Source organism: Netta rufina, assembly GCF_964035555.1.
Source record: "Netta rufina genome assembly, chromosome: 1".
NCBI lineage: Eukaryota > Metazoa > Chordata > Aves > Anseriformes > Anatidae > Netta > Netta rufina.
The window spans coordinates 127,761,276-127,788,364 of record NC_140123.1 but is presented as its reverse complement, the minus strand read 5'-3'; the positions used below and the strand labels follow the sequence as shown (position 1 = coordinate 127,788,364).

At 39.5% G+C, this 27,089-nt stretch overlaps 2 protein-coding genes across 2 annotated transcripts in view; both read left to right on the top strand.

Moving 5' to 3' along the window:
* CCND2 (cyclin D2) overlaps nucleotides 1-2,709 on the top strand; it is a gene marked incomplete at its 3' end in the record, with an annotated part of 35,449 nt that extends 32,740 nt beyond the window's left edge. Inside the window, exon 5 of the mRNA XM_084288756.1 lies at nucleotides 2,554-2,709. Within this exon, the coding sequence (XP_084144882.1) occupies nucleotides 2,554-2,709 (156 nt within the window). The remainder of the gene's footprint in view (nucleotides 1-2,553) is intronic.
* Nucleotides 2,710-15,918: 13,209 nt separating this feature from the next.
* On the top strand, nucleotides 15,919-26,619 carry TIGAR (TP53 induced glycolysis regulatory phosphatase). The gene is made up of 6 exons (XM_084306602.1): nucleotides 15,919-16,040; nucleotides 17,848-17,885; nucleotides 19,717-19,838; nucleotides 22,108-22,185; nucleotides 24,603-24,713; nucleotides 25,136-26,619. The coding sequence occupies exons 1-6, from the start codon at nucleotides 16,009-16,011 to the stop codon at nucleotides 25,592-25,594; spliced, it is 840 nt and encodes a 279-aa protein (XP_084162728.1). The 5' UTR covers nucleotides 15,919-16,008; the 3' UTR covers nucleotides 25,595-26,619.
* The last annotated feature ends 470 nt before the right edge of the window (nucleotides 26,620-27,089 follow it).

Sequence of the window (27,089 nt, the reverse complement as noted above, 5' to 3'; positions counted from 1 at the left end):
GGGGGGGGCATAGATACAGTACAGCTGCAAACCAGTGAATTTGACTACTAGTCAAGTTTTTCTTGAGCAGCCTTACAGTTCCCTGCTTTCAAACCCAAAGACAAGGGTGGGGAAGACACAGTCTGCCCCCACGCATACACTGTGGTAGCAGAATTTTTTAGTATCATTATGCTGTTTCACCATGGTGTTACTCACTGTGATAATTCTTGCTGAGGGAACAAATTTTGGGGTCTGACTGCACACAGGTAATTCAGATACTTACATTTCAATGACATCTCTTTCTAGTTGGGCAGTGTTGGTTTTAGCTCCTGTGATCCGCATCATTGAATAATTCTGTCTTTAATACAGCCAGCATCCCATCCAACCCTTTTTTCCTGTTCAGTTTGCAAAAGCCATCTTTCACAGCCTGTCTTTGGCAGATGCATCTTCAGACAAAGGTTGTGATACTCCATTATAGAATGGCTTCATGACAAAGAGAGGACATGACTTTACAGCTAGCAATTGCTGACCAGTAGGCAAGAAAATGGGTGTTTATGACACCCATTTACACCAGAGCTAATTGCGTGCATTATGAATGTGAATATCAGAGGCACAGATACTCTGCATTTGACATGTTTTCCCAGTCTGACCAGGATGACAAATTGAACCTATGTACATGAATATTTCAAACGCTCCTTGAATAACCTGATACTGTGTGGAGAAAGTGAGTGCTGTTGCTTGTCAGAGCCCTGCTCCCCAGAGGTGCACTCATGCTCTGTATTCAGTTCCTGGGCTGACACAAGTGCCTGTGTGACCTGTGGAGGTCAATGCCTATCTGTTTTTCAGCATCCCTTGCTAAAAATAGCAACGTCTCTGGTCAGAATACTTAGAAAATCCATACTAGCCAAAACTGCATTTCTCTACTGCATGAAGTCTTCGGGAGAGACCCAGTTCTTAACGTGTCAGAGCTCTATCACATTCACATAAGGCTTCAGTGAGTTCATAGTATTGGTACCTTTTTGAGTATTTTAGAAGGACTCTGCAAGACTGCTTTTTGAAAAAAAACGCCTTTATAGTAGCACCACCTGCCCACATATGCAGTGTGGTGTTGATATTCAATCCCAGCATGCTACATATAAGTGGCATTGTGTTCATACAGTTATGGCTTTAGTTTTATTTTTTAGTTTCTGCTAAAACTAGGAGGTTGTCAATCTTTTCTAAAATTTCTCTCTCTTTTTTTCACCCCCAGCAACCCCAATATTTGGCCTTCCAACATACTATCAATGTGGAACATCCTGTAATACTTCAACAGTCTTGTTCTTTGTCATTGTGTCTGGTATTATTGTGGTGAATTCTTCCTATTTCTTTATTCATATCTCGGTGAATGTTGCAGGACTGATAATGTACAAGGCTCCCAGATCTGTGTTGTTGTACTATATCCTTTTTTCCCCAAGTGTTGTGTGCTGTAATTTGGAATGTAGTCATACCTGAGGCTTGGTTATGCACTTCTAACTTGCATCTTTTTATTGTATCTGTCTTTGCTTCAATGTCTTCTGTGAATGATTACCAATGACTATTCCTAAAGATGTTAAAATAGCCCAATTCCAAAAGTAAAGGTATGGGAGGGTACACTATACCTCGTCCTCCTGTGATGCTGAAATCACCTTTTTTCTCTGGAATGTGTTCAGAGGATAATAATGCTGGCGAATTTGTGGATATATGTTTGGGGCTGGATTGTTAGTTCCCTCACCATGAACAAAGCCTTATTTCCCTTCAGAGTGCCCAGTTACTGTGCAGTGTGATTTGCTCTGGGATTAATGTTCAATTGCCTTTTTCAGAGACTTAGCACAGAGATGGTTCTTTCTTGCTTCTTCAACAAAGACTCTTTAAAGGAAAATAGCAAAATGGCATGAGTTGATGACCTGTGCTGCGCCATGTTGGGATATATTTGGAAGCAGTACAATTTAACTCTGTGATGTTTCTGTTATTCTGGACCTTTTCTTCATGCTTAAATTTTCACAGATACACAGACCTTTCTTTTGCTTTTGGCTTCGGATACATGACTGATACAGACACTGTGACAAGGAACTGCACTTTTGGGGGGACCTCAAAACTCCTGCTTGACTTTAATGTGTTAAACTTGCTTGATGGTAGAAGTGATGTGCCTCTGTCTGCATTACATTTGTATAGTGCATGTGGTTATTTCAGAAGAAAAACACTTTTCTTTTTCAGTGAAGACCCAGCCAAGTCATTTAACCTTGCATAGAAGAATGCACAAATTCATTTACCCTGCCCTTTGTTTTTCACAAGAGTGCTGAGGAGTGCTTTGAGTTCTTGCTCAAGACAGCACAAATGAGCAAGGACAGGTAAAATATTTAAATTTTGAAATTATAATAAATGTGGAATTATTATTTAACCCAAGAGTTTGTAAACACTGATCATTTTTGAGAATTCAGGGTTATTTTCTGTCACAGCGGATGTTCCTTAGCAAGACCCATTTGCTGATTTTCAAACTTTTACTAGCTCAGTAAGAAAAAAAGTAACTAACAGATCAATTTGCTTTTTATCCTTTAGGACTGCCTTAAAGCTTGTCAAGAACAGATTGAGTCGGTGCTAGTAAGCAACCTTAGGCAAGTCCGGCAGCAGCAACAGCAAAGCAATCCTTCTAAGACGGTGGATGAACTGGACCAGGCCAGCACTCCCACAGATGTGAGAGATATCAACCTGTGAGGACATCAGCACAGAAAGTCATGCTTGCTCCCCCAGCCCTTTTATTTTTGTTATTATTTTTAGAGTGAAATCTTTTTTTTTTTTTTTTTTAATCTGCTCCCGTATAGAACGTATTTAAAGTTCTTTTAGGTAAAAAAAAAAAAATACAAAAACTGAATAATGAAAAAAAAACACAACATTTGGCGCCCATGACGTTCTACAGAAGGGAATCCCACAATATATTTGGTAATTGCTATTTGATTATGTATAAGTGATATTAAATGCTTATAAAAGCATACAAGTAGCTAGATAAATGTAAGCCTGCATTTGTGGGAAGAACGTAGAGTATACTTGTCTGTGTATTATGACCTAGTGCATACACCCCTTTTTTAGATTTAAGAAAGGAATTGTGTGTGCGATTTTATGGCTTGACTAGATTGCAAAGCAATAGAAGAAGGGGCTAGGGCAAAGTGGGAAAAGGTCCCTGAAGCAATTGAACCATTTTGAATGCAGAAGAGATTTGCTGATCTGTCACCTCTGTTATTAGTCAGAAGTGTTTGTTGGATCTCTGTATGTTAGTTTTGTTTACTCTTGCTGTCTGTGGTAGCTGCTACCTAAGAAAGAAGATGCTTTATTTTGCCAGCCGGAAGAGCAGGTGTTTTTTTGTTTTGTTTTGTTTTAAATTCCCCTCTCCCGTCTGACTTTTTCTACTTTTCCTTCAGAAATGGTTCATTCTAAACACAGCAGCATCTTTGGCATAATGGCAATCCTCTTTACCCAACTGTGGGCCAAGCCAAAGTTATCGAGTGCTCACGTTAGATGGGGGAAATGAACCGATTAATTTCGACCAGTCGGCTAATCAGACCACCTCCGACCTTTGGATTGCAAGATGCAGTGGATCATCTGTCAAAAGCATTATATTCCTTTACAGTGCTAATGCTTCACATCAATGTTAACTTTTGGCAGCTCCTTAGCTTGGTGTAAAGACAATTAAATGATGCTCTGTCCATCTTCCTTTTTAACATATCCTCACTGTGTTAAAGAAGATGAGGCTTGGTATGATCCCTCTTCTGTCTACACAGCTTCCCCCACCGCCCCATCACACCTTTTCAGCATTTCAATAACTTTATTGATCCACAGTGAGCGTTATTATAAACCATTTCATTCGAAAAGCACTTTGAAAATTGTTCCTAAGGGATTAAATGAAATGGTTTATGACGATTTTGCCAAGGAAAAAAAAAAAGGAAGAAAAAAAAAAGAAAAAAAAAAAAAGAAAAAGTCACAAAAGCAAAGCATTATAGCTTTTTATAGTCAATATTTTCCAGTATCTGGTGTACTTTGTTAGTTGTGGTGTTGCTGGAAATACCAACACCTGCTTCAGATGACATTCCTGTCATGACATTCCGGATAAAAGCCTGACGATTTGTATTGTTCAGTGTCACAGAAGGATCTTAATACCACCTGCATGCTTATCCATGGACAATGAAAGAAAATTGCTGGTGCACAAGACACAAGTGGTAAACATCAAGGTGTGTGACTTGGAGTTTTATTACAAAGGTGTATTCAGTGTACTTGAATTTATTTTTCTGCTCCATCTATAAAGAAGAGGCATTTAGATGGCAAAGGAGTTGGAGCAAATTTTTTTTTTTTTTTTGCACAATTGTATTAACAGTTTGCAAATATACAGAATGAAGCTGTTGGTTGAAATGTTAAATGTTTGCATTTTCAGACAAAAATCCAGAACGAACATGCTACTTCGAAGAATATTATATGAATGGACTCAGCTGTATTTGGCTAGATGAGGGTAGAAAATGGAGTAAGATTCTAAGGTTTTGTTGGTTTTTTGTTGTTGTTTTTTTTTTTTTTTTTTTTTTGCGCTGCTAAGAAGCTATGATTTGTTTCATTCTTATTCACATTAACAGTACTTAGCTGTATTGTTTCACTGAGTGTGCTGCTATTTTATAAACATTTTTATAATATATTATTTTACTGCTTAAATTTCAAATCCTGAAGTAGATGGTTAAGTGGAGATATGATGAGTTCTTTGATTTACTGGAAATGCCCTGTACAGGTTTTGTTTTTTTTTTCCTAATAGCGTGTTCATGATTTTTTTTTTATTTTATTTTATTTTCCTTTTATTTTCTTTCTTTCCTTCTTTTTTTTTTTCCTTCCTGATCACATTCTGCAAAGATGGTATACTTACCTCAGGTTTACTGGACAAGACAAAAATGGTTCCCATTTTCACAATACCTCACAACGTGACAGTTACTTTCTCCCCGCCGGGAGCCTCAGCGGAGCGGTCGGTGCAAGCGGCAGCTCTTGGGGCCTGCACTTTGGCCAGCGGAGCATGGTCGCGCCGGCTGCGTCGGGGAGAAATTGCAGCAAGCAGGGGCATTGGCTCCCTTTTGGTCTTAGGTGTCCTTTTCATAGTGGAAAAAATGCATTGGTCCAAGCGCCTGTCCAGGAGCATGCCCTGTGCCTCCAGGCCCTAATCCTGGACACATGGATGACATGCCTGTAGTGGCTGTGCACCTCCCTCCCAGCGCCCCTCCAAGCTGTCATTGCAGCATGGTGGCCCAGCCCCTGGTGGTGTCTGCACAAGACAGGGTCCAGCACGGTGCTGCCCAGCCCCTGCAGGTTGTTAGGTGGGCAGCAGGGCAGCCACCGGGGTGGATGCTCTCAGAATCCTGCTGTTCAAAATGGCCATTGTCTTGTGGAGGACCAGGCCCAACTGCACCACTGCGCCCCAGTGGCCAGGTGCCAGCCCTCTGCCTGTCCCCTCAGAGCTCTTGGCTGTACTGCCCTGCAGCTCTTGGGTGCACTGCAGCACGCTGTGTGGAGCAGAAGTCTCCCCCTTGTTAGGTGACAGTAACTGATGGTAACTGCTCTTAGCGAAGCGCGAGGGCCAAAGTGCTCTTCCCACTGGTGGCTTCAGGGGCTGCAACAGCTTTGGGGGCAAGAGTGGTAGCCTGCAGTTCGCTAGAGCAGGTTTCAAAAGGGACAAGCAGCAGTGTTGCTGGAAAATGGTAGGTGGATGGCTTTGTTCTGACAGTGGTGGCTTTTCACACTGAGAACATGTGAAATTCAGCAACTACATCACTCTTAGGTGATAGTTTTGTGGAAGCACCATGATAAGCAAGATTTCAGAACTATGTGCAGCGCACATATGAGGTAATGTTCCCTGACAGATCAGGTAATTCCTAGACAGTGTTTGCATGCACGAGTTTTTGCGCTAATCAATGTTGTTTCTTGGGGAAGTGCACCAGAGGAGTCTGTGAATCCTGAGAGAAATGCTACATACACATGCTTGGTGTTAGCAGAGCTGCATGTAGAAAGTGTGAGCACTGCATGCATCGCACTCAGGTGCTTTGCTCCCCTTTGTTCTGCCAGTCAGCGTGGCTGAGTATAGGCAGGAGTAGTAGCTATGGTTCCTGCCCCTACCCTTGAAAATTATGGAAAGTTTTGTGGCATCTTTAAGACAGCCATCAGAACATTGGCTTCTTGGCCCGATGAAAACACAGGCAAGTCAGTGGACTGAAGTTTAGCGTTTTGCCCCATTGGGGTTTATGTGGTTGCAGGGGGGTGATAGCCCACCCCATGCCCTGCGGTGTCCTTGTCCCCTGTGGGGCTCCCCACCAAGGCTTCTCTTTGCTGTGTAACCTCTTATGTGGGTCCATGTCCACTCACAGTTTCATAGGTTTCACTGGAAATCAGTGTAAGTGTTAACGTCCACTCACCTCACCATGGCGCAAGAAGTGGGCACGGGAGTTGGATTGGAAGTGGCCGCACCAAGTGGCAGCCCCTCATGTGGCAGGGAGACCCACAAGCTCACCACGAGTGCTGGGAGTGTTGTCCTCTGCAGTGATGTTCTTAAAAATTATGTGACATACTTGAACATGAACATTTTCACAGCAGCACCCAAACAAAAATACTGCATAGTACCCCTTTTAACAGATGTTAATACACTGTTATTGCAAATGAGGTGTAAGATTTCTCCCCTGAATTGCAGATATAAAAACTTCCTATGGATCAGAAATTCAGAAATATATATATTTTATATATATATATATATATATACATATATATATATATATATATATATTCTGATTATACTTTAAAAGTGCTAAATGACTGGCACAACTGCTAAAACCATTTATGTCAGCTTTCTATTGATGGTACCTTGATCTTCCCCTCCAACCCATTACTGTAGTGTAGAAGCACCTTGTAATTGGTTTATTTGTACTTCCAACATGCTTGTGGAAGAGAAAAATACTGAGTCCCATTTTGATGTCAGTGATTTATGCTTGAGTAATTGGACATCCCTGTATTCAGCAAACCACCTGGCCACTGGATTTTTTCCACTATGTTTATTACCATGTTCTCATGTACCTCAGAAATCACTCTCAGTTGCACAGTTCCTGTTCTCAAACTTTTTTTTTTTTTTTTTTTTTTTTTTTTGCTTTAACGAGTGTGATGCCATATCAAGTCAGCTATTCTCTCACAATGTGCTCTTTAAGAGGTGTGGATGTTTATATGGTCAGGGGATGCTAGAAAGTGTGGTAGTAGACATGATCAATGTAAACAAAAGTATTTAGAAAGTATGTGAGATTGTTTTTGATGGATAAGACTCTGATACAGTGTAGTCTTGATTACCTTTTAAAAGGTCTTCTCTGTTCAGTGTTGTCATTTTTATTAATAACCCGTTGTTTTGACTAGTTTAAAGATGGTTTTAAGAAAAGTGTTTTGGCAGGATTAGGTATGCTGTATGGACAATAAACTCACCTTGACCTAAATTTACCTGTCTTGTTTTTATTCATTCATTCATTCATTGTGCAAAAGATGATGTGATTTTGGAGCTTTTTATCTGGATAGATCATGTTAGCAGGCATATAAAATGGGAACTGTTTAATGTTGCAATCACAGAAGTTTTCCTCTAAAAAAAAAAAAGCATTATATGATTGCCTACTGTTCAAGGCAAATTCTGGCTGTTTCTTCCATGAAAAGGTCCAGGTGGATTTAAGGAGAAAAAAGTCCTAAAGATGGTAAATTGCTAGATTAAAACATTTTGTGGAAATTAAGTTGAGGTTGTGGAAGAGTGTTTGTAAGTACATGGAGTGCACATTTTTGCAACTAATTTAAATCTTATTTAAACATCCAGTTATTTGATGTATTTTAAAGGCTACTGCAACATTCTGTAGTTTTTTGTTGTTTTTTTTTTTTTTTTGTATAAGCTTTGGGTAAAAAACGTGGGAAAGAGTTTTTTTTGTGGTGAAACCAGTGGGAAGAAACAAGCCTCCATAAACTAAGTCTTCTTTAGCCTTTAACCAGGTGGCAAGACAAACCCTCTCTGTCTCTCCCATTTTCATCACAGCTCATGCTGGTGAGGTCAACCTTACTGTAGGTTGACCAACTTAATGCGTAACATGTTTGGCCTAACCTAAGTCTCTCTTGCTCCACAACACTGTAAACAGGCACTGCCAAGACTCCCCAGTCTCCGTTGTAGGTGAAATTCTCCACTGCCATCAAGTAGTAGTGTGCTCCTTTCTAATGAATTTCTGGCTTTTGGGTGCCCTTCAGGAGAGCAAAGAGACACTGAAGAATGAAGAAGTATTTGGGCAGACACTGGAGAAAAAGTAACATCATCATGAAATGAATAATGCTACAGACAAAAATAGAGAAGTGAAATGAAAGAAAAGTGAAGAGGAAAATGAAAGCAAGATGTATTGAACCGGGAGAAGGAGAATACTCAGAGGGAAAACACATGTTGCTAAAATGAAGAAACGTATGACATATATATATGGGGGGAAGGGGGTCATATGTTTCTTCAGATATATATATTCATATATATGAACAAATAGAAGAAAAAATCATGGATGGGATAGGAAATATGATGGAAAGTGTGAGGTATGAGTCAGGAGATAGAGCTCCTTCTAGTCATAATCACACAAATGAGAGCTGTGGTTTACAGCAAGGTCTTTTAAATCTTCCCTGGAAATTGACCTGTGAGTCACAGGTTATCTGCACCAAAGATTTTAACGCATAATGAGTCCTTGTGTCCCTCTGGTACCACCAACAATTGACCAACAATCTGTAGCATTTCTTGGGCCTAACTAAGGGCCAAAGAACTTGAACATGTGAGAGTTATTCTTACACCTTCCATTTGTGTTTTGAAGCTCAAAGAGCCTGTCGTAATTACAGGTCTTGTCAGATTAATTTTTTTTTCTCTCTGTAGTGTCAACAGTAGTCCCCCTGAAACTTAAGGGATGTGCTGTGCAGCTTTGTGTTTTAGAGGTCTTACTAAAATTAGATTTAGCAAAGAAGAGATTTTCTGTTGTAGATTAAATAAATGTATGTTTTCAAAATTAGTGGATGTAGTGTGCAGAAGCTAAACTGAAAATAATTGGAAAAAAGCCTGTTCCCGTTCTTTAAAGAAAGCGGTCTGAATGCTGAGAAGCCACATACAATAGGGTTAAATTCCATTATGTGGCCTGTGAAACTATTTTGTATTGTCATCTTCCTACCATCTGCAAACAATATCTGCCCATCATGATCCTATACGTTATATAAGGACAGCCTGAGGATTTTAAGGAGGGACCACAAAGCAAAATCCTGCTTTAAAGCAACTGCATGCTGGACTGACTTTTATATTTAATAAATAAATAAATAAATAAAAATTAATTTGTCCATGAACTATGGAGCCACTTTTCATTCTGTGCTGCTCCAAAGAAGCAAAAAGCCCTACAAATCTAATGCAACCAGTACAAACAGAATGAAATTATATCCCTGCTGAAGACAGTGAGAACTCCACTGTTGACTTCTAAAAAGTTCAATAATTTTCCCACTAACCTCAGTTCATTCTGAGTTATCATGAGTCCATCTTTTTCAATACAGAGTTAACCCCTGGGCATTTCAATGGTGCTTTATCCTATTAAAATAAACATACATGACTGTCTAGGTCACTGAACCTCACTGCCAGCGGTCAGAGGCCATCAGCCACTATACTTTGTCTAGAAGGATGCACAGAATGTCTCCACACTGTATAAACTACAGTAATTTTCAAACCTACTGCAAATCAAATGTTTTGTGGGTAAAGAGCAGGAGAGATGAAGAGCAGGAAATGCTGTATCAAGCTCATGGACTGCTTAATAACAATCTAGATAACAAGATAGAAAATGTGTATTTTAATCTTATGTTTCACAGGGAAGAAACAGGCCAGGCAAGAGTATGCCCCTGCTCATGCAGGTGACTATTGCTGATACAGGTTTGCAACAGTCTACAATTACTTGCAGCCATAAACATAAAGCAGTTGCATTCAGTTTTTAGAGAAATTATATTAGAGTATTCTCTGCACTGCTTTGCAAATTACAGCCAGCCAGCTGGCACTAAGAGAAAGAGGCTATGCTCTAGTTTTTTGCCCCCACAGCACACTGAATCATTTTTCCCAATTAAGGGAAAGTTTATTTTAAAAAGACTGGGGATCCCTTTAGATCTTCTGAGAAAGTTGGCTACACCACACCTTGTACCTCCTTGAAATATTTAAAACAACAACAACAAACAAGCAAACTTCCATTTTTCTTAATGTCATGTTATATTTAAAAGGATTCCCAAAGGTGGTTTGCATTTCAGCTGTGTGTTGTTGCAGGGGCACAGGTACCACAATATTTTTACACTAAAATCAGGGGAAAACAGGGAAAATTGTGGGTATCTTATTACAGACACGTGCAGGGGAAAACATCAGGGCACTGTTCAGCATGGGCTTCAGGTGCACTCTGTGGCTTCTGACTGTTCAGAGCTGAGTGGGGAATAGTAGTTCTCGGTAGCAGACACATTAAACCTAGACCTGTTAACGTAAAACATGAAGATGAGTAAAGCTGAGGTATTTATAATGAGGTAAGAGCTCTACATGCCATATGCTTGGCAAGAGGGGCTGTTCTGTGTTCTGCTGCAACCTGCTAGAGAAAGAGAAAGAAGTTGATGGGCAGTACAGTAAAAGGGAAAAATGTCTGTCTGCTTAAATGTCTGTCCTTCTGTAGAAATGATGTGGTGATAGCTCCATATTAATATTGATTCTTCTCTAAAAATAAAGTGGGATGTTATTTGAGCTTTTCCAAAACATAACATGCAGAAACTACAAGAAGCATTAGGACAGAGCAGTGAAGGAGAGAGAGAAAGATCAACACACTGGCCACGTTTGGAGCTACAGTTGCTCAGATTATTCAGTAATTCTTCTTAGAGCAAGACCTCTGTTTTGTCTAGCTGGAAAGTAACAAACATCCATCTCTGAAGAGCAACAGATTGACCTTTTTGATGATTAGGGTTTTTCAGCACTCGAACAAAACTGTGAGCGGGAGGGACATAACCAGCTGGAGGATAAGGAATGAATCAGGACTATTACTCAACACTCCCAAACAAAAGTAGTTTCCCTCAGTTTTTCCAGCTTCAAGTTTCTTTGGATTTGCTTCTTACATATGGCAAAGTATTGATCTTTCTGGAGTGCCCTGAGAGCATAATGCGTTTCCCCAGTTTTAGGTATTAAGGTTTGGGCCTCTCGTCATAGAAACTTGAAACAGTAATTTGTAAAATCTGGGTGTGATTCTCCTTGATGGCTAGCAGCACTGGAGCAAACGATTAAATATGTAATCTGAGTGACATGCAGAACTCGAATGGGAAGGAACCTGGCTTGGGCAGTAAAATCGAAAGGTGCATATTTCGCGGGGGCCGCGAGATGGCAGTAACGTAACTCTCACCACTGCAGCTGCTTGGAGCTCCTGGAGGAGATGCCGGGCGCTTCGCAGCCTTCCGGGAACCAAAATGTTTCACTGAAACTTCGCACTCACCTGACAGCTCGCCTGAACGTCCTCATCACTCAGAAGGCGTGCAAGCGTGCCCTGAACTTTCACACTTCGGGGTTGGTGCAAATTGGCCTGGAGCACTGGATGTTTTCCGTTCAGCGGGACAGCCACATGGGCTGGCTCTGCTCCCTGTTTGCAGCTGGTATATATCACTGAAAGCCATCTGAAAAATAATTAAACACTTTCCTGAAGTTACTTTGCCATGAAAGCAATTAAGGTAGTTGCAGCAAAGGTACTACACAACCATATTCTCCAGCCTGACAAATTTAAGAACTGGTGAGAGCACAATCTCTGTGCTAGGATTCGAACAAGTCATGAATTTCTTCACGCCAGCATGTCCTTGAGAATTGTATTATGAAGCGAGAGGGGTGGAGGAGGAAAGAATTCTGCAGAAGTTCAGTCTTGGTTTCTCCTGGGCTGGTGAATTTGCCAGAGCAGGAAGGAAGATCATCTCCTGAAATGATAAGTGGTCTGCAGAGAATACCACCCAGATGATGACTTCAATTTTGCATATTTTAATTGCTAGCTCTTCTTCCGAGGAGACAAGTTTTCCTGGCCTGTTGATATTGTCTGGTGTTAGTGATGTGCAATCCATGTGATAATGACTTTACTACACAGTCAACATTTTTCAAAACCGATTATTTTTTTTTATTAGAATATTTCCTGTTTGAAAATTTTCAATTTCCAGCACCATAAAATATTATTCTTCCTAAGAAGAGTTCCTCGAAATACTGTTCCTCATTTGAGGAGTTTCTTTGTTTGTGCTAGCAGTTATGCTTTATAGACACTTTGCTTCAGTGGGTCAATTTAAAACATAAACAGGGGGTCATGATCACAGGCTGACATGATATGCTACAGCAGAAAAATTACTGAAGAGGAAGAAAAGAAAAATAAGCTTAAAATGCTCAGGAAAAAAATATATATGAGTGTGCATGCTGAGAAGATGAAGAAGACGAGCAAAGATAAGAGTATTAAACAATGATAAAAGGAAACATTATCTAGTAGCTAAGCCATGAGTCTGTAAGTCAGAAGCCTCATGCTTTTCGAGCTGTTTTCTCACAAGCCCAGGCTATGGAACTTCAGACAAAGTCTCTTAAAACTTTGCCTGAAGAGCTGTCACTTTTGCCAAGGGACCCGTACCAAAATATGCATTTATAAGATGATAGACGATAACAGTGTTGACTCACATTTGTTTCTTGTACTTTTAAAACATGCTTGAAACACAGCTGGGGGCTTACCATCATAGCAAAACGCAATTGTTTTGTAATGGTGTTACAATAGAAATAGGTCAGAGCTGAGTCATTTGGCACTGGATCATGTAAAGGCTAGACATGTCACTAATTTCACCCATTTAAAATGTCAGTTCTGAGGCACTACAGAAAAACAAGGTTATGCCACAGTACCAAAGGAAGATAAAAGGGGAATGAAATAGACCCAGTGCTGTATTAAACATTTAATTTATCATGTGGTTTTAAAATGCTAGAAAATGAAAGAATTATGTTTTAGTCTTCATTTATTTATTTATTTATTTGGGTGGGGGGTTAAGACATAAATTGGTTTCAAAGTTAGGTCAAATGTCTAGGCAACCCAGAAAAATTTCTCCAATAACTGATTTTTAGATAACATTTATTTCTTTCTGTTGTGAAATCCTAAAGCAAATACACTCAGCTCTCTGACCAACTAATATTTTGGTTAATTAGATCATCTGTAAACCATAAAACTTCAGCTTTCTGAGGTGAAAAAGATGATCTGCGGTTGGTTCTTTTGTAACTTTGTCCATTTTACCAGCAGTTAGGTCATTGCTCATTGCTTGTTACAAATCATCCTCAGCAAAGAGATTAAAATATTAATGTTAAATGCTGTTTTCTCAGCCCTTTTGTGTTATTATAATTTCTTGGGTGTTTGTGTTCACCCTTAGGTGACGTCTCCATTTCTTTCCTTGCTTTTGGAAACCATAAAATACATATTACCTGTTATCCTACCCTATATCAATAACAGAGACATGATTTGACCAAATTTTTATGGTTAATTTCCCCAAATGACAGCAATTTTAAATCCTTACTATTTCTGGCTAGTAGGACCTTTCCTGGGGAGAATATCTTATTCCTATGTTAATAAAAACACCTTCTATGTAGTGTTGTTGCAGTTTGCCAAAATGGAAGTGTATTTTTTTCATATTTTTTTTTTTTTCAAAAACAGGAGGTAAGGAAGGAACAGCAAAACAAACTTCTATTTTTCTAAAACTTCTTTTCTTTTGTTTTGCTCATCCATACTAGGAAAAGTGAAAGTCAGAATGGCAAACCCTAGCAACAGAAGAAAGAATCCCTTTACTCACACAGGGAGCAATGCATAAGCAACAAGAATGTCAACTACAAAATGAAGATGCATCTTCCCACTAATGTTGTCAATTGGCCCAGAAAGAATACCACTAGGCAACAGAGCTGATTTATTTTATCTAGATCAGATGTCAGTTTTACTCTTAAGTCTGCAAACACCACTGTAATACAGGGCATGGGTAAGAAGTTGGTAGGTAGGTGGGTGGCAATGTTCAGTTTAGTTTTGCTCTTCTCTCTGCTCCTCTTCCCAGTTCCTCTTCTCTGCTATTTCTTAAGAATGATGGTGGCTGTGGAGCAAAAGTGGTTTCCATCCAACAAATCAATCTGCAACAGTCTTAATATGAAATTCATCCAAGATTCTGGATGCCAAAATTTTATTCCACCTATCTCCCATCTAGATCACAGGCACTGAAATGATTTGGGTAAATAGGGCCTGAAGAAGATCACAATCTGTCTCATTTTTCAGAAAATATAGGGAGGCTTTGGACTGCATGAAAAGAAGCATGGACAGCAGTTTGAGGAAGGTGATTCTCCTCCTCTTCTCTGCTCTTATGAACCCTCACCTGGAGTACTGTGTCCAGCTCTGGGACCCCCAACACAAGAAGGACATGGACATGTTGGAGTGAGTCCAGAGGAAGGCTGTGAGGATGATCAAAGGGTTGGAGCACCTCTCCTGTGAAGACAAGAGGGCTGGAGATGTTCATCCTGGAGAAAGCTCCAGAGAGACCTTATAATGGTGTTCTGGTACCTAAAGGGGGCCTGTATGAAAGATGGATAGGGACTCTGTAGCAGGAAGTGTAGTGATAGGACAACGGGTAGCAGTTTTAAACTAAAAGAGGATAGATTTAGATTAAATATTTGGGAGCAAATTCTTCACTCAGAGGGTGGTGAGGCACTGGAAGAGGTTGCCCAGAGAAGTTGTAGATGTCCCTGCCTATGGCAGGGGGGTTGGAACTGGATGATCTTTAGGGTCTCTTCCAACCCAAACTATTCTACGAGTTGTATCACACAAGACCAGCTTGGCTCCAGTTGTTGTGGAAGTCTACAAATGTGCCTGTATCACCCACTTCTTTGCCTTGTGATCTGCCGGTCTGGAACAGTTGCTTTGAAACCAGCCCTCTCTCTGCTGCAGATCACTGAGAAAATATGATTTGGCTTCCAAGACTTTTAACCAAAACTTGTACTAAAGCATAATTTACCCACTACTGATACTATGAGCAAAGTCCTGTTGTTGATTAGTGTTCTTATTTTAGTTGATAGAACAAGTCTGAACATCAGCAAATATTGTGTCTTTTGAAACCTAATAAACTTAGTCAAGCTTCTTGTCCTAGAATCATAAGATTACGTGAAAATCAGTGTTTAAGATGAAAGCCACCTGATTATAATTGTAAAGTAAGAATATGTGCATTGAGACCTTAAAAGATGTTTCAGACTGTATATGTCTTTGATTTAATTGTTAAGGGGATTTGTTAAGAAGAAATATTCTACATCCGTAGCATTTTAAGGCCTGGTTGGCACAGCCCATGCCTCCGCTAGATGATGCACCTGCTGCCTGTAGAGCAGCCGTTCCCCCCAAACACACTTTCTCCTGCCAAACACAGGCTGAGCCTGCGTCTATCCCCACAGTCCCTGACAAACAGCAAGGTGATGAACGCGCTGGGGCTCCCAACATATTCTAACAGGTGGAAAAAGCTCATGGCTGAGGCACGAAACTGTGCCTCGGTGGCGCTTCTGCTTGCGGCGGGTTGTTGGAATGGAGGCAGAGGAGGTTTTGGAGGCAGAGAAGTTTCTGAGGAAAAAAAAGTTCGTATAGAAAGTGTATTTTTTAGAAAGTGTCTTTTTTTTTGGGGGGGGGGGGGGGAGGGGACAGGGGGGAGGTTTTTGTTTATTGATTGATTGTTATATTTATTGATTGATTGATAGATTTAGTGAAACGAGCCGAAGGCTTCCCTCAGGAGCGACCTTCCCGTTCCGCGCACCTCAGCGGGGCGAGGCCAGGCGCTCACGGCCGCCAACCGCCGCCGGTGCCAGGAGGAGGAGGAGGAGGAGCAATGGCGGCTGCCGCCCCGTGACGTCACCGCCGGGCGCCGCAGTGCGGGCCCCGGCAGCCGGCGTGGTGGTGGCGGTCCGTCATGGTTCGCTTCGGGCTGACCGTCGTCCGGCAGTGAGTACCGCCGCCTCCTCCTCCTCCTCCCTCAGGGAAACAAAGCCTTCGTCTCTGCCGCCAGCCCTTCTCCGGGCGGGAGCTCCGTCAGCCTCACGGCCCTCACCCGCAGCCGGGGGGGGTGGGGGGTGGGGGTGTCGGGGGTGCGCTCTGCTTAAGGCAGGCTGTGATCGACCGAGGTCCGGTGTTAGACGTAAATTTAGTAAGGGCTATTTATGAGCTCCTGGGTCTTGTGACCGTCCTCCTGCCAGAAGCTCTCTGGTGGGGTGACGGGTTCGCTCCAGAAGGGTAGGCTAACCTTTCTGCTGCGAAATGTTACGGAACTGGCATTTGTGGCTTCTTCAAAAGCACTGAGCCGAGCTGCACTTCCAGGCTGTAGTGGATATTGACTGAGACCAGTGGTTAATGGGAGTAAGCAGCTCCAGCTCCCTCCAGATGAAAGTCAACTTAAGTTAGCAGTTAGCAAGCTAGCTCCAGCTCCCTCCAACTGACAGTAGTTTGCTGCTTAACTTTATGAAAACCAAACTTTCATTTCATCTTCATCATAATATGGCTTAATACTTGATTAGTGCAATTGGAGCAACAATTTCCTTTTTCTAATTTTCCTCTTAAACAGAGTTATTCTTCCCGTCCAGACCTATCTCCCATGACTTGGTGCTCTAGTTGCAGCATTACTTTTACGTCATTTAGAAAGCACCAAAGCCTGAAACAGTTTGTTAAACTATCTTCAGGTGGGAATGTAGGAGGCACTTTGGAAAGATACAAGTCATTCATCAGGAAATGGGTTGGTGTTAACTTAGGCTGTGCTTGTGTGCGCTGCACTAAGTCAGTGCTACTTGGAAATCTGGGGATGCTGCCGTTCCCCACCCCCAAGCTGATTACCAGCAGGATGGACTCCATCCACCCTGATGTGTTTTCCTCAGGAGGCTGAAAACAGCTGTCAGGGTGTGGATAGAGTGTGAAGGATTAAATTGTTGCCCTGTGTGCAGGGATGTTTAAAGTGTGCTGTAAAATAGTGTTCTCTCTTAAAATACTTGCTTTCTGTCATTGGTTATCTATTTGGGGCTCATCTTAAGGACTTTTGCCCAGCAGTGTTGACAGCTATTTAAAAAGCAAGCAGCACGTTTGGTCCTCAGTACTGCAAAAAGTTAAACATGTGATATTTCAGTCAGGTGAGGCGTCTCAACAAACCATGCTTAAATTTGTTCATACTAAGTTTTTCCTCCAAACTATATCTTCTCATGGTTTTAGTTGTTCTTTTCTTGCAATACACCCAGTTATGATTTTCAAGATTAAATATTCTAATTTCGAAAGCAGGTTATGTTAATTCTAGTAGTTTTTCTACAGCTCTGGCATCTTATACTGTGCTTCTTCAAGGTGTGCAAGCAGCTCTGCTGTCAATGTTGATAATTGCTTGAGTTGGCTTCACTCTAAAGCACAGGGGTCCAGATGAGTAGTAAATACCTCTCTTAAGAGGACTACAGAGTCTTCCTACTTCTCTCTCTCCGATACGACACTGTAATAGATAAATTATGCTGCATTTATGATGAATTTAAGAGATTGCTTTCCTTCTCTTTGTTTCAGGTAGGTTTGTCTTAGTAAATATTGATGATGTGATTGAGGCTGATTACTTGAAAATGGTTTTGTTCTATAGTAAAATCTTCAAATACATCTGTTTTTGAAAGTAAGTTGTGCTGTACGTTGCTTTTGATATTCAGACTCTTCTTCTCCGTTTTGTTTATAATATAATAATGTTATTGAACTTTGACTAAATTATTGAGTCACTTTTTTGTCTAATGTCTTTCAGTGGAGAAACAAGATACAACAAAGACAAGATACTGCAAGGTTAGTGTCAGTTATTCTACTAGCTTCTTGGAGATTGAGAACTACTTTTCCCTACAAAATGAAAAATCCCAGAATCAACTGCTAAATACTACTACAGAATAATATTGAATACCTTAGGCTATTAAAATATTTTTATTTGTAGATGGGAATGTTAGCTTGATAACCGTAGAAAACTACAAGGATTCTAAGTCAGTCTCTGCAGAATGCCACCAAATAGTGGTACTTTTCTGGTATTGACAGAAGTGTTACATTTCCTTTTGCTAAACAAGAAAAAAAAAAAGATACCTGTAATTGAATAAAGTGATAGCAGCACCTGTTAAGGATGCCAGAATGTCACAGACCACTGTCTTAAGTCTCAGGAGTTAGTATCAAGACTGAGAAAAGGGCTTATGGGACTTGCATGCGTAGTGAGAGCAGCAGCTCTGATGAAGAAGCAGCTAGGTACACCTTCATGCAACGTCTGGAGTTAGTAAGGAACCACAGAGGCAGGAATAAGGGTTATGTTGTAAAAGATGTTGTTGCCTTCAGGTGGCAATCTGTCACCTGCAAGGAAAAAAGAAAAGTGAAGATTGCTTAAAAGTGCTTGAATTGTTCAATCCCAGCTCTTTCTATGACGACAGTTTTTAGAAAAAGCATTTAATTAGTGCTGGCTGACTCATGCACCCAGAACTGAAAACTGTGAGCTGTTTAGATGCCAGTTGTAGGAAAACTGAGGCTTACAGCTACAAAGAACCTTGGAGGCTTTTACTCTGAGTAAATATATTTTTTTCAGTGCTATGTGTTGTGAAGAAGAATCGTGCTTCTGGATTTTCCTACCTCAATTTTGACATTGCAACTTAAAGTAGGCAATACAAGCACGGACACAACAATTTCTTACAGGTTGGTCCCTCTGCCACAGTTTTGGGTGTATGAGTCAGCCAGCACAAAGGAGCACACCTTTGTCATTAATGTTGGGTCACCAAAGTGCTTGTTCTCTCAGCACTGTCCTAGTGCTCTGTGCTCCTAGTGCTCTAGTTAGCTTCACAGACTATTCTATCTGAAAACCATTTTTATAAGGGTTACTTTTCAGCTAGATTTGTTGCTGTGCACACACTTGCTGTGCAGCTGTATGAGTGTCAGTGTCAATATGCGAGGTGGAGCAGGGGAGAGGAATAGACCACAACAGATTGTGTTTACATCAACTATAAAATTCTTCTGAAACTGTGTCTTTGGCAAAGAGTGTGTGCTGCTTTCCACATTACACAAAATCCCATCCTGTTGCATCATTTCTTCAGGGCATTGTCGATATTAGGGAATGGGCAGGAACCACCATTTCATATTTGTTAGGACTTGCCTCTCCTGATGTGCATGTTTTTCCATGTGTGTATTTTAGTATAACAGCTGTATCTCAATTGTATTGTCTGTTTTTTCTTATTTAAAATGAAGAAACATTTTCAATTTTAATTTCACTTGAGACTGACTCCTCTAGCAAGGAGCCTACCAGAGCCTACTCTAAAAAGGATAAGTGAGTTGAAATGAGTACTCATGTTTAGAAAATGTAGGCTTCTGTCTTATGTTTAAAAGCTTTTAAAAAATTTCTTATGTGAATACCTTAATTTCAATATCATCAGTAAATGATCCTTCTGCCTTTCTAGTGTGTGCTCCCTTTCTTTATACTGTGTGACTAAGTTTAAGAGAGACCAGAGGAAAAGTCACTTTCACAAATAGTTGGCTTTGCTGCAGGAGAGGCATTTTATAATGACTGAGCAGGTTCTGTCTGCCATTCATCTGCTAAGCTGATGAATGATTTTAAATTTACTTGTCTTAATGCTGATGGGTTTTTGTTTTGTAGGTCAAGGAGTAGATGAGCCACTCTCTGCAACTGGTTTCAAACAAGCAGATGCTGCTGGTTTATTTCTAAGCAATGTAAAGTTTACTCATGTCTTTTCAAGTGACCTCCTTCGAGCAAAGCAGGTAAATGCTTCTTGAGGCTGAGTGTAAATATGAGCTTCAGATTTTGGTGTTTATTTGTTATTGATGATACAAAAATAATACAGTGAAGGAAGGCCAAAGGCTATTTTAATGGATTTAAAACTGAAGTTTGAGTTGTGTAGAATTCCAGAAGGCCTCTGTGAATATGGGAATTTCAGTGCAAACAGCACACTGATGAAGGCCAGCTTGCAAGATGACATGTAGTGTTTTTCTTATGGATTTTCCATTATTTTGTGTGTGCATAGGTTCTTGTTAAAAGAGCGATTGGGATTCAGAGGTAACACAGACCAAAGTTGTTTTTTTCTTTGAAGAAACAAAGCAAATTGCTGTATGCACTGTCTTATGCATTGTAACTACTTGCCTTTTTTTGAGAAAGGCAGACCAATAAAGGCAAGGTCAAGTTTTGCTGTCAAGTCAGCACGGGAACCATTAAATGTATAGAGCTGTTGGATTTTGGCAGGAATGTGATACCATACCTCTCACCTTATGTACTGTTTTAAAAGATTATTTAAAGACATAAAATAGATTATTTAAAGAGGAAACAATGTTAGTTACTGAGTGGGTTTACATGTGGCTTTGTATACAAGATTACAAAATGTTCAAAAAAGTTAGGGAAACAGAACTTTTACACATGTATGTAGAGGTGTCGAGCTGCTAGCTGTTCTAGGAAGGCCACATCTCCTATGGGAGTCCTACCCTTAATTCTGTTTCCTGTTACTGATTCTGTGATTTCAGGAGACATAAGACTTCACATGGTTAAAACTAAGAAATTTATGATAGCCCTAGTTTCTTGCTTTTTCCTTAGTTGTACTGCTACAAAAATCTTTAAAGCCTTGTAAACCAGATCAACAAAATCTAGGTTACAATTTCTTCATTTTAACACAGATAATCTTGCTCATCTGTTTTTGCAGCACATAAACTTGTGAGACCAGTGACTCATAGGCTTGTAGCAGCATAACTTAAGCAGAAAGCAAACTAGAGAGGTAGGGAGTATGCAATAATTAAATATTTATAAAATGCATAATAGTGGCATCTTTTATTAGAGAAAGCCTTTTCCATGGGAAGCATTTGTGCAGTTCTAAAGTAGAAAGGAGACCTGAATTTGTCCTTTGCATAAGGGCAACATGTTTTACCATTCTTTTGAAAAGCTATCTAGACTTTGTGGAAGCTTTTCCAAAGACGTGAAGAGAGCTTCAATTTCTATTTGCTTGTAACTCCCTTTTTTGGCAGCTGCAGATCTATGAAGGGTGCCCTTTACTACACTGTCACTTCACTGCTCAAGTATGAGAGGAATGTACAAGTTCCTTTGAAAAAGGGGTGGGGGTGGGGGAACACTCAAGCCTGAGCAGGGTAGGAGAAATTGGGTATGTATGCAAAGAGAATTGTACTAGCTGAGCAGGAATCTTGAGCACTAGAAGAGATGCACAGTGAACAGGTATAGGACAGGCAGAGAGAGAGAGAGAGGCTTTGCAGAGGAGCATGTTTGACAGTTAGCCTAGTAGGGAGGGGTCAAAGACTAGCTCCAGAAATTAGCAGTGTGGAAGAGAGCAGACAGACCTGGAATGTGAAAATATAAAACTCAAGACATTGTTAAAAAGCAAACTGAGCCCTTTGGGTTTTCTCTCTCTCTCTTTTTGGCCATGCTGTCAAAAAGCAGGTGAGTATCATCTGGTTTTTTTCCAAGTGTATAATCCAGTGTGCGTCTCCTTCCTGAGCATCAAGACTGACACTTCTGTTTATTGCCAGCAAACACCCTTCTTCCTCTTAAGTGCTTCAAGAGTATTTGATTTCCGAGGTGTATTAAGTAGCTATTTGCCAGAAAGTTACTTCATTCAATAGATGTTATATTGTTGGCAGTTGGAGTAACTGATCAGTTTTTAGGAATGCACTGCTTGCAAGCATGACCCACATACTACAAGTATGTGTTGGCATGATCGCTTTGTGAATGGCAGTATACTCAAGAGGAGATGTGGTTTTTTATCCCAATAAATTGTGCTGCTGATGTGCATCTAGCTGCCCACCTTTCATGGGTGCTAAGTGTATCTAGTTGTTATGGACTTTGAATTGGGAAAAAAAAATCTGCCTTTTATGGCATGACACAGGCCATATATGCAATTCTGACAGATGCTATTAGCTGGAAAATTCTTAATCTTGTGTACTTGGGTTTTTGGGTACTATTAATGCAATTCACTTAGACTGTGGTTTTGTAAGATCGTTTAGATATTGATGTGACTGTATATTCACTTTTTAGACTGCTGCCACAATTATAGGAAAAAATAAGTTTTGCAAAGATTTGGAAATCAAGTATGATGCAAGACTTCGAGAGAGAGTAAGTGCCAAAAGAGTTTGTTTTAATATTGAACAATTTGAAAGTGCAACTTACTGCTGATCTTAACTTTATTTAATAGATTTAACAGCGAAGAGCACTATGCAATGTATATTTAATAATTAAGAATTGATTTTTTTTTTTTTTTTTTTACATTGGGTACAATAAATAGTTTGCCTGATTGCAGAATTCTGAAGCAAAGCCAAAAGCTAGTGATAGGGCTGTAACTGGTGTTCTGGTGATTTCAGTACTGAATGACTTGCATGTGGAGGGAGTTATCTTAAATGTAATAAAAAGCTTAGCTATGCATTCTAGCCCCATTTATAAAACATTAAAGGTGCTCCCTTTGCTTCCCTTCTGTATTCTGGTGGCACAATCTGATGTTGTTTTTTAACCTGTTTATACCTTCTCATTTGCATGAAGACTATTGGAAAACTTTCTGCTGGTCATGGAACAATCTGCTCTCCTGATTAGCCCCTTTATCTAATTACAGGCGTAATAGTACCTCCTGTCTGTTTTTAACTATGTCTTGATCAGAATAAGCTCAGATGCTGGCTGTTTCTGCTAGTATGAGTCACCCTTCAGATGCTACACTGACTGTGTCAGCTGAATTTTAAATACTGAAATGCTACAAAACCAAAAGTGGGACTGCATATTGCCTGCAGGCAAGTAAGTGTTTAAAGAGCAGAACTTGATTGTAGCATTTCCCATTTTGATCTCTTTCTCTGACAGAAACTCTGGTTCACCCCCTGAAATCAGCAAGTTACATGCCTCTCAGTCTTCTTTAATTGCTTAACCACCTGGTGTTTTCAAAAATATTGTGGGTTTTGATACAGTTTTTACAAAGAATAATCTTAATTGTACTTCTTCTTTTCACGGTGTTTGTATTGCAGTATAAAACTGCCAATATGGTTTCTGCAAGCCACAAGTTGTAAGGCATTGCTCTGGATAACTGAAATTTAAGTTTGAATAGTATGAGAAGAAACTTAAGCTTAAAGGTACATATGTCATCGATCCTATTAAGAAAGCTTTATTATCTTGTGCCTTGCTTTCATGGGAGAAGTCTGGAAAAATCTTTTAAGATTAGGATTTCCTTTTTAGTAGTTTCAGAGCTTTTATTTCTTCATATCTCAATGTTCTTAAATTGCAAGTTTCCCTTTAGAGAAGGGAACTGACAGTAGACTTGTTTCAGTACACATAAATTCCTAAGACTATGATAAATTATTATGGCTGCAAATTCCATGTCCACAGCATAGAAATCAAAATATCAGTGATAAGCATGTATCTGTTTTCCAGTTGTCAGTGTCTGGATCTATGGAACACAGGTAACTGAGAGTTTAACAGTACAGCACAAGTCCTTTCTCAAAATAGACATAACTGTACTGTTTTCACTGTCTTCAGTCCTTCTAAGAAAGGACCAAACCTTTCTGTTTGAATGTATTTTTCATCTGTTAGTGGTAGTGAGGTATTAATCTTCAGTGGGAGAAGTATTAATCTGTTTTGCCACTGTTAAGAGATGTACTTTGGAAATATTTTCAAGGTAAAAAATGGTGGTAGACTTCCACATGTATATCTTTTAAAATATATTATAGATGATAAATATTAATTTATAATATGACCACTAGTGGTCCAGAATGACTAGTTGATATATACATGTATATGGGTTCTTTTTTCTGTTTCTCATATGGGCCTTGCCTTTGGAGGTCTCAGGAATAAGTGTGTCATTGAATATCATTAATTGCATGTTCTGAGTCCATTGTCATATGTTAAGATCATTTTCTTCTTCCTTGTTTTCTAAAAACTCTGTCCACAGCAATAATGTGTGCCCTGAAAATACAGGGGTGGCCCTTGGGTTATTTTTAATAGATGTAATACTTGTGGTGTTTTAGTTTACTCTTTGTCCTTTTCAAAAACTTTGTTTTAAATGGATTAATTCTGTCTTGTGACAGTTACAGAATTCTGTAGATTAAATATTTTTTTGCTTGTGAAAAATAATTCCTTGTAGTATTTCTGCAAATGAAAAGTAAATGGAGTTTATCCTCCTATGAACAGGTATGTACAGAGGTATTTGCAATGCAACCTCAGTTATGAAGACATGAATTTTGTATACTAAGAATGAGTGTCAAGAATATAAGAAAAAAATCTCTAGTCAAAGATCAGGCGGAAAGTAGTGTTTTGAATGCTAGCCCTTTAAATGAGATGCTACTTTTAATGTATTTCTCTACCCAATGTATATATACTTCTAACCCAAATAGCAGATACATTTAATTCCGATGTTGGGGGGAAAAGGTAAAAAGTAGTTAAATCTGCACATTACACTTGAGAATCTAGAAAACAAAGCTGGTGGGAAATGTTTGCATTGGACATGATAGTGAAGATTTATCTTGCTAAACCTAGTCTTTGTAACTTGCCTCTCATAGAAATATGGAGTTGCAGAAGGAAGGCCATTGACTGACCTCAAAGCTATGGCAAAGGCTGCTGGAGAACAATGTCCTGCATTCACACCTTCTGGAGGAGAAACGCTAGATGAAGTATGGTATTTATGTATTTGTGCCCTGGTTTCTAGGCAATTTCACTAGTGCAGATACAGATACTGCTTACTTAGGAACATCTTACTGAAAGTTTAGTCCAACCAAAGGACTTTTTCCAACCATTTTTCCAAGCTAAAAACACCACTTGACCTAATGGTTGTCCATTAGGGAGTCTCTTTAGAAGTAAAATATTCATTCTGAGATTGACTCTTCATTAAGCTCTCATATGCAGAAGGATGGTGGCAATTGCTCTCAACCTTGGCTTTGAAGGGCAGAGCAGTTTTCACAGCATTCACTAACCAGTGCTTTCAGAGTCTTGTCTGTGATAAATGTTTATATTTTATCTGAAGTAGTTGTATCTGTTTTCTGAAAGCTAAAATCTCTTGCATTCTTCACAATTCTGACCTTTATTTTCTTTTTAGGTAAGAGAACGTGCAAAGGATTTTTTTGAATTTCTATGTCAGCTAGCTGTTGAAGTGGAACAGAAGGAGCAAGAGGTGCATGGTGCAGCAAGCAGAAGCTCAGGAACATCTGAAGAACAGTCTGTTTTCCCTTGGACAAATCACTGCAGTCAACCAGGACTTAGCTCTGATAACAGTGGAACTTCTAAAATATTAGATGCCAATATCTTAGTGGTGAGTCATGGAGCCTACATGAGGAACTGGATTGGTTATTTTGTTTCAGATCTCAAGTGTACTTTGCCAGCAAATTTAACAAAGTCTCAGTTGTCTTCTGTCAGTCCCAATACAGGAGTTAGTCACTTCATTATAGAACTTCAAAGTGGAAGTAGATTAGAACCTGAAATCAGGTGTGTTTGTCTTAATCAAGACTCTCACTTGGTGGATGTGGGAGCTGAATGTGTAGCTCAGAAAGTGTTTTAAGAGTTTTTATAGTGGGGAGTGGTTTTCAGTCACCATTATACTAAGCTTGGGAAAGGTATTTATGCTGACTGGAGTTATTGGCACTAAACTGCAAGGTTGAAGACACACAACTGCCTGCCATCTTAAAATAACATTCAGTTTGCATGCTCCTAGTACATGTATAAGTTGGTGCTGGAGAAACAACACGTGTTCTTTATGAACAGTAACATCCAACCACTTGCATGCCTGCTCCTACAATGAATATTTTTAAAAACTGCTTTTTGTTAGTCCATAAATATTTTAGTTATCTTCAGGTAAAGCAGTTGGGGTAGGGGAGAGTAACGGTACATAAAAAAAAGAACTATACTGTATTCTTGTTTTATTACAAAATGCTATACTGTAGTATTAACATGTTTTGAAATAATTTTTTTGAATGCAATAGATTAACTTAAAAAGGGGTATTGCCTAGTCGAAATGGTTGGTACAGAGTCAAATGACGTGTTCCTGGTTCTGATACTAAATAACTGTGAGACTCTGGGCAAACCTCTTTTCCATTTTCCCAATGGGGATGATGATATACCTACCTCGCAGGAGTGTTTTGTAAGAAATTGTTAGTGTTGTTGAGACCTCTGTTGCAGAGCACTGTACACAAACATAAAGTACTTATTTTTTAACTGTAAGCAGAATGAGAAACCTTACGTGCACATAATTGAAACAATGGCTTCTATTCCAAAAAACAACCTTATCAATATGGTAAATTGTACCTGACTGGAATCCTGTTATCCATTGCAGTCATACACTTAATGGATGAATATTTTTGCCTAGAATTAGGCAAGTTTGATTGCTTGATTGTTGATGACTGATTGCATATAGCTGCTGTTAGTGCTGCATACCTTCCCCACTGGGGTGTTTGTAGCGTTCCTGTGTAAGCTTATCTGATTTATGTTATTTATAATCTCAACATACCTTTTCTTCATTTGCATATTTAAGCCTGTAAAAATGAATTAAAGGCTCCTGAACAGAACTCCATTTCTTTTGTATTTCCTTTGAAATAAAAGTTCTTGTTAATAATACTCTATGAAGCCTTGCTCAGATAATATAGCTTCTGTTTTTTTCTGAAAAACTCCAGGCTACTTTTTTAATAATTAAATAGAGCACTTGTTTACTCATGAAGGGCTGATGGATTAGTGCTAACCTAACTCTTCACAAGAAAAAAAACACTAATGTTAAAATGGTAAGGATACACCTAAACTACTTCCAAGTGTATGAAATTAACTGTTTGACTGCAGTTTTAATTTTTTACATTTTTTTTTAATGTGCTGTCGTGTACTTTAACCAATTTGGCACCTTTGTCTTGAAGCAGACACTTGAATTTTAAGGAGCAAAGAGAGGTTGCCATTGTTTGGTTGAACAGGTCAGTACGTATACTAAAATGGTGTCCTGCTGAAAACCAACAACGGAATTCTTTAATCTGACTCTCATGACTGTATTTTGCTTCTTAAATTCCTGTGATTGT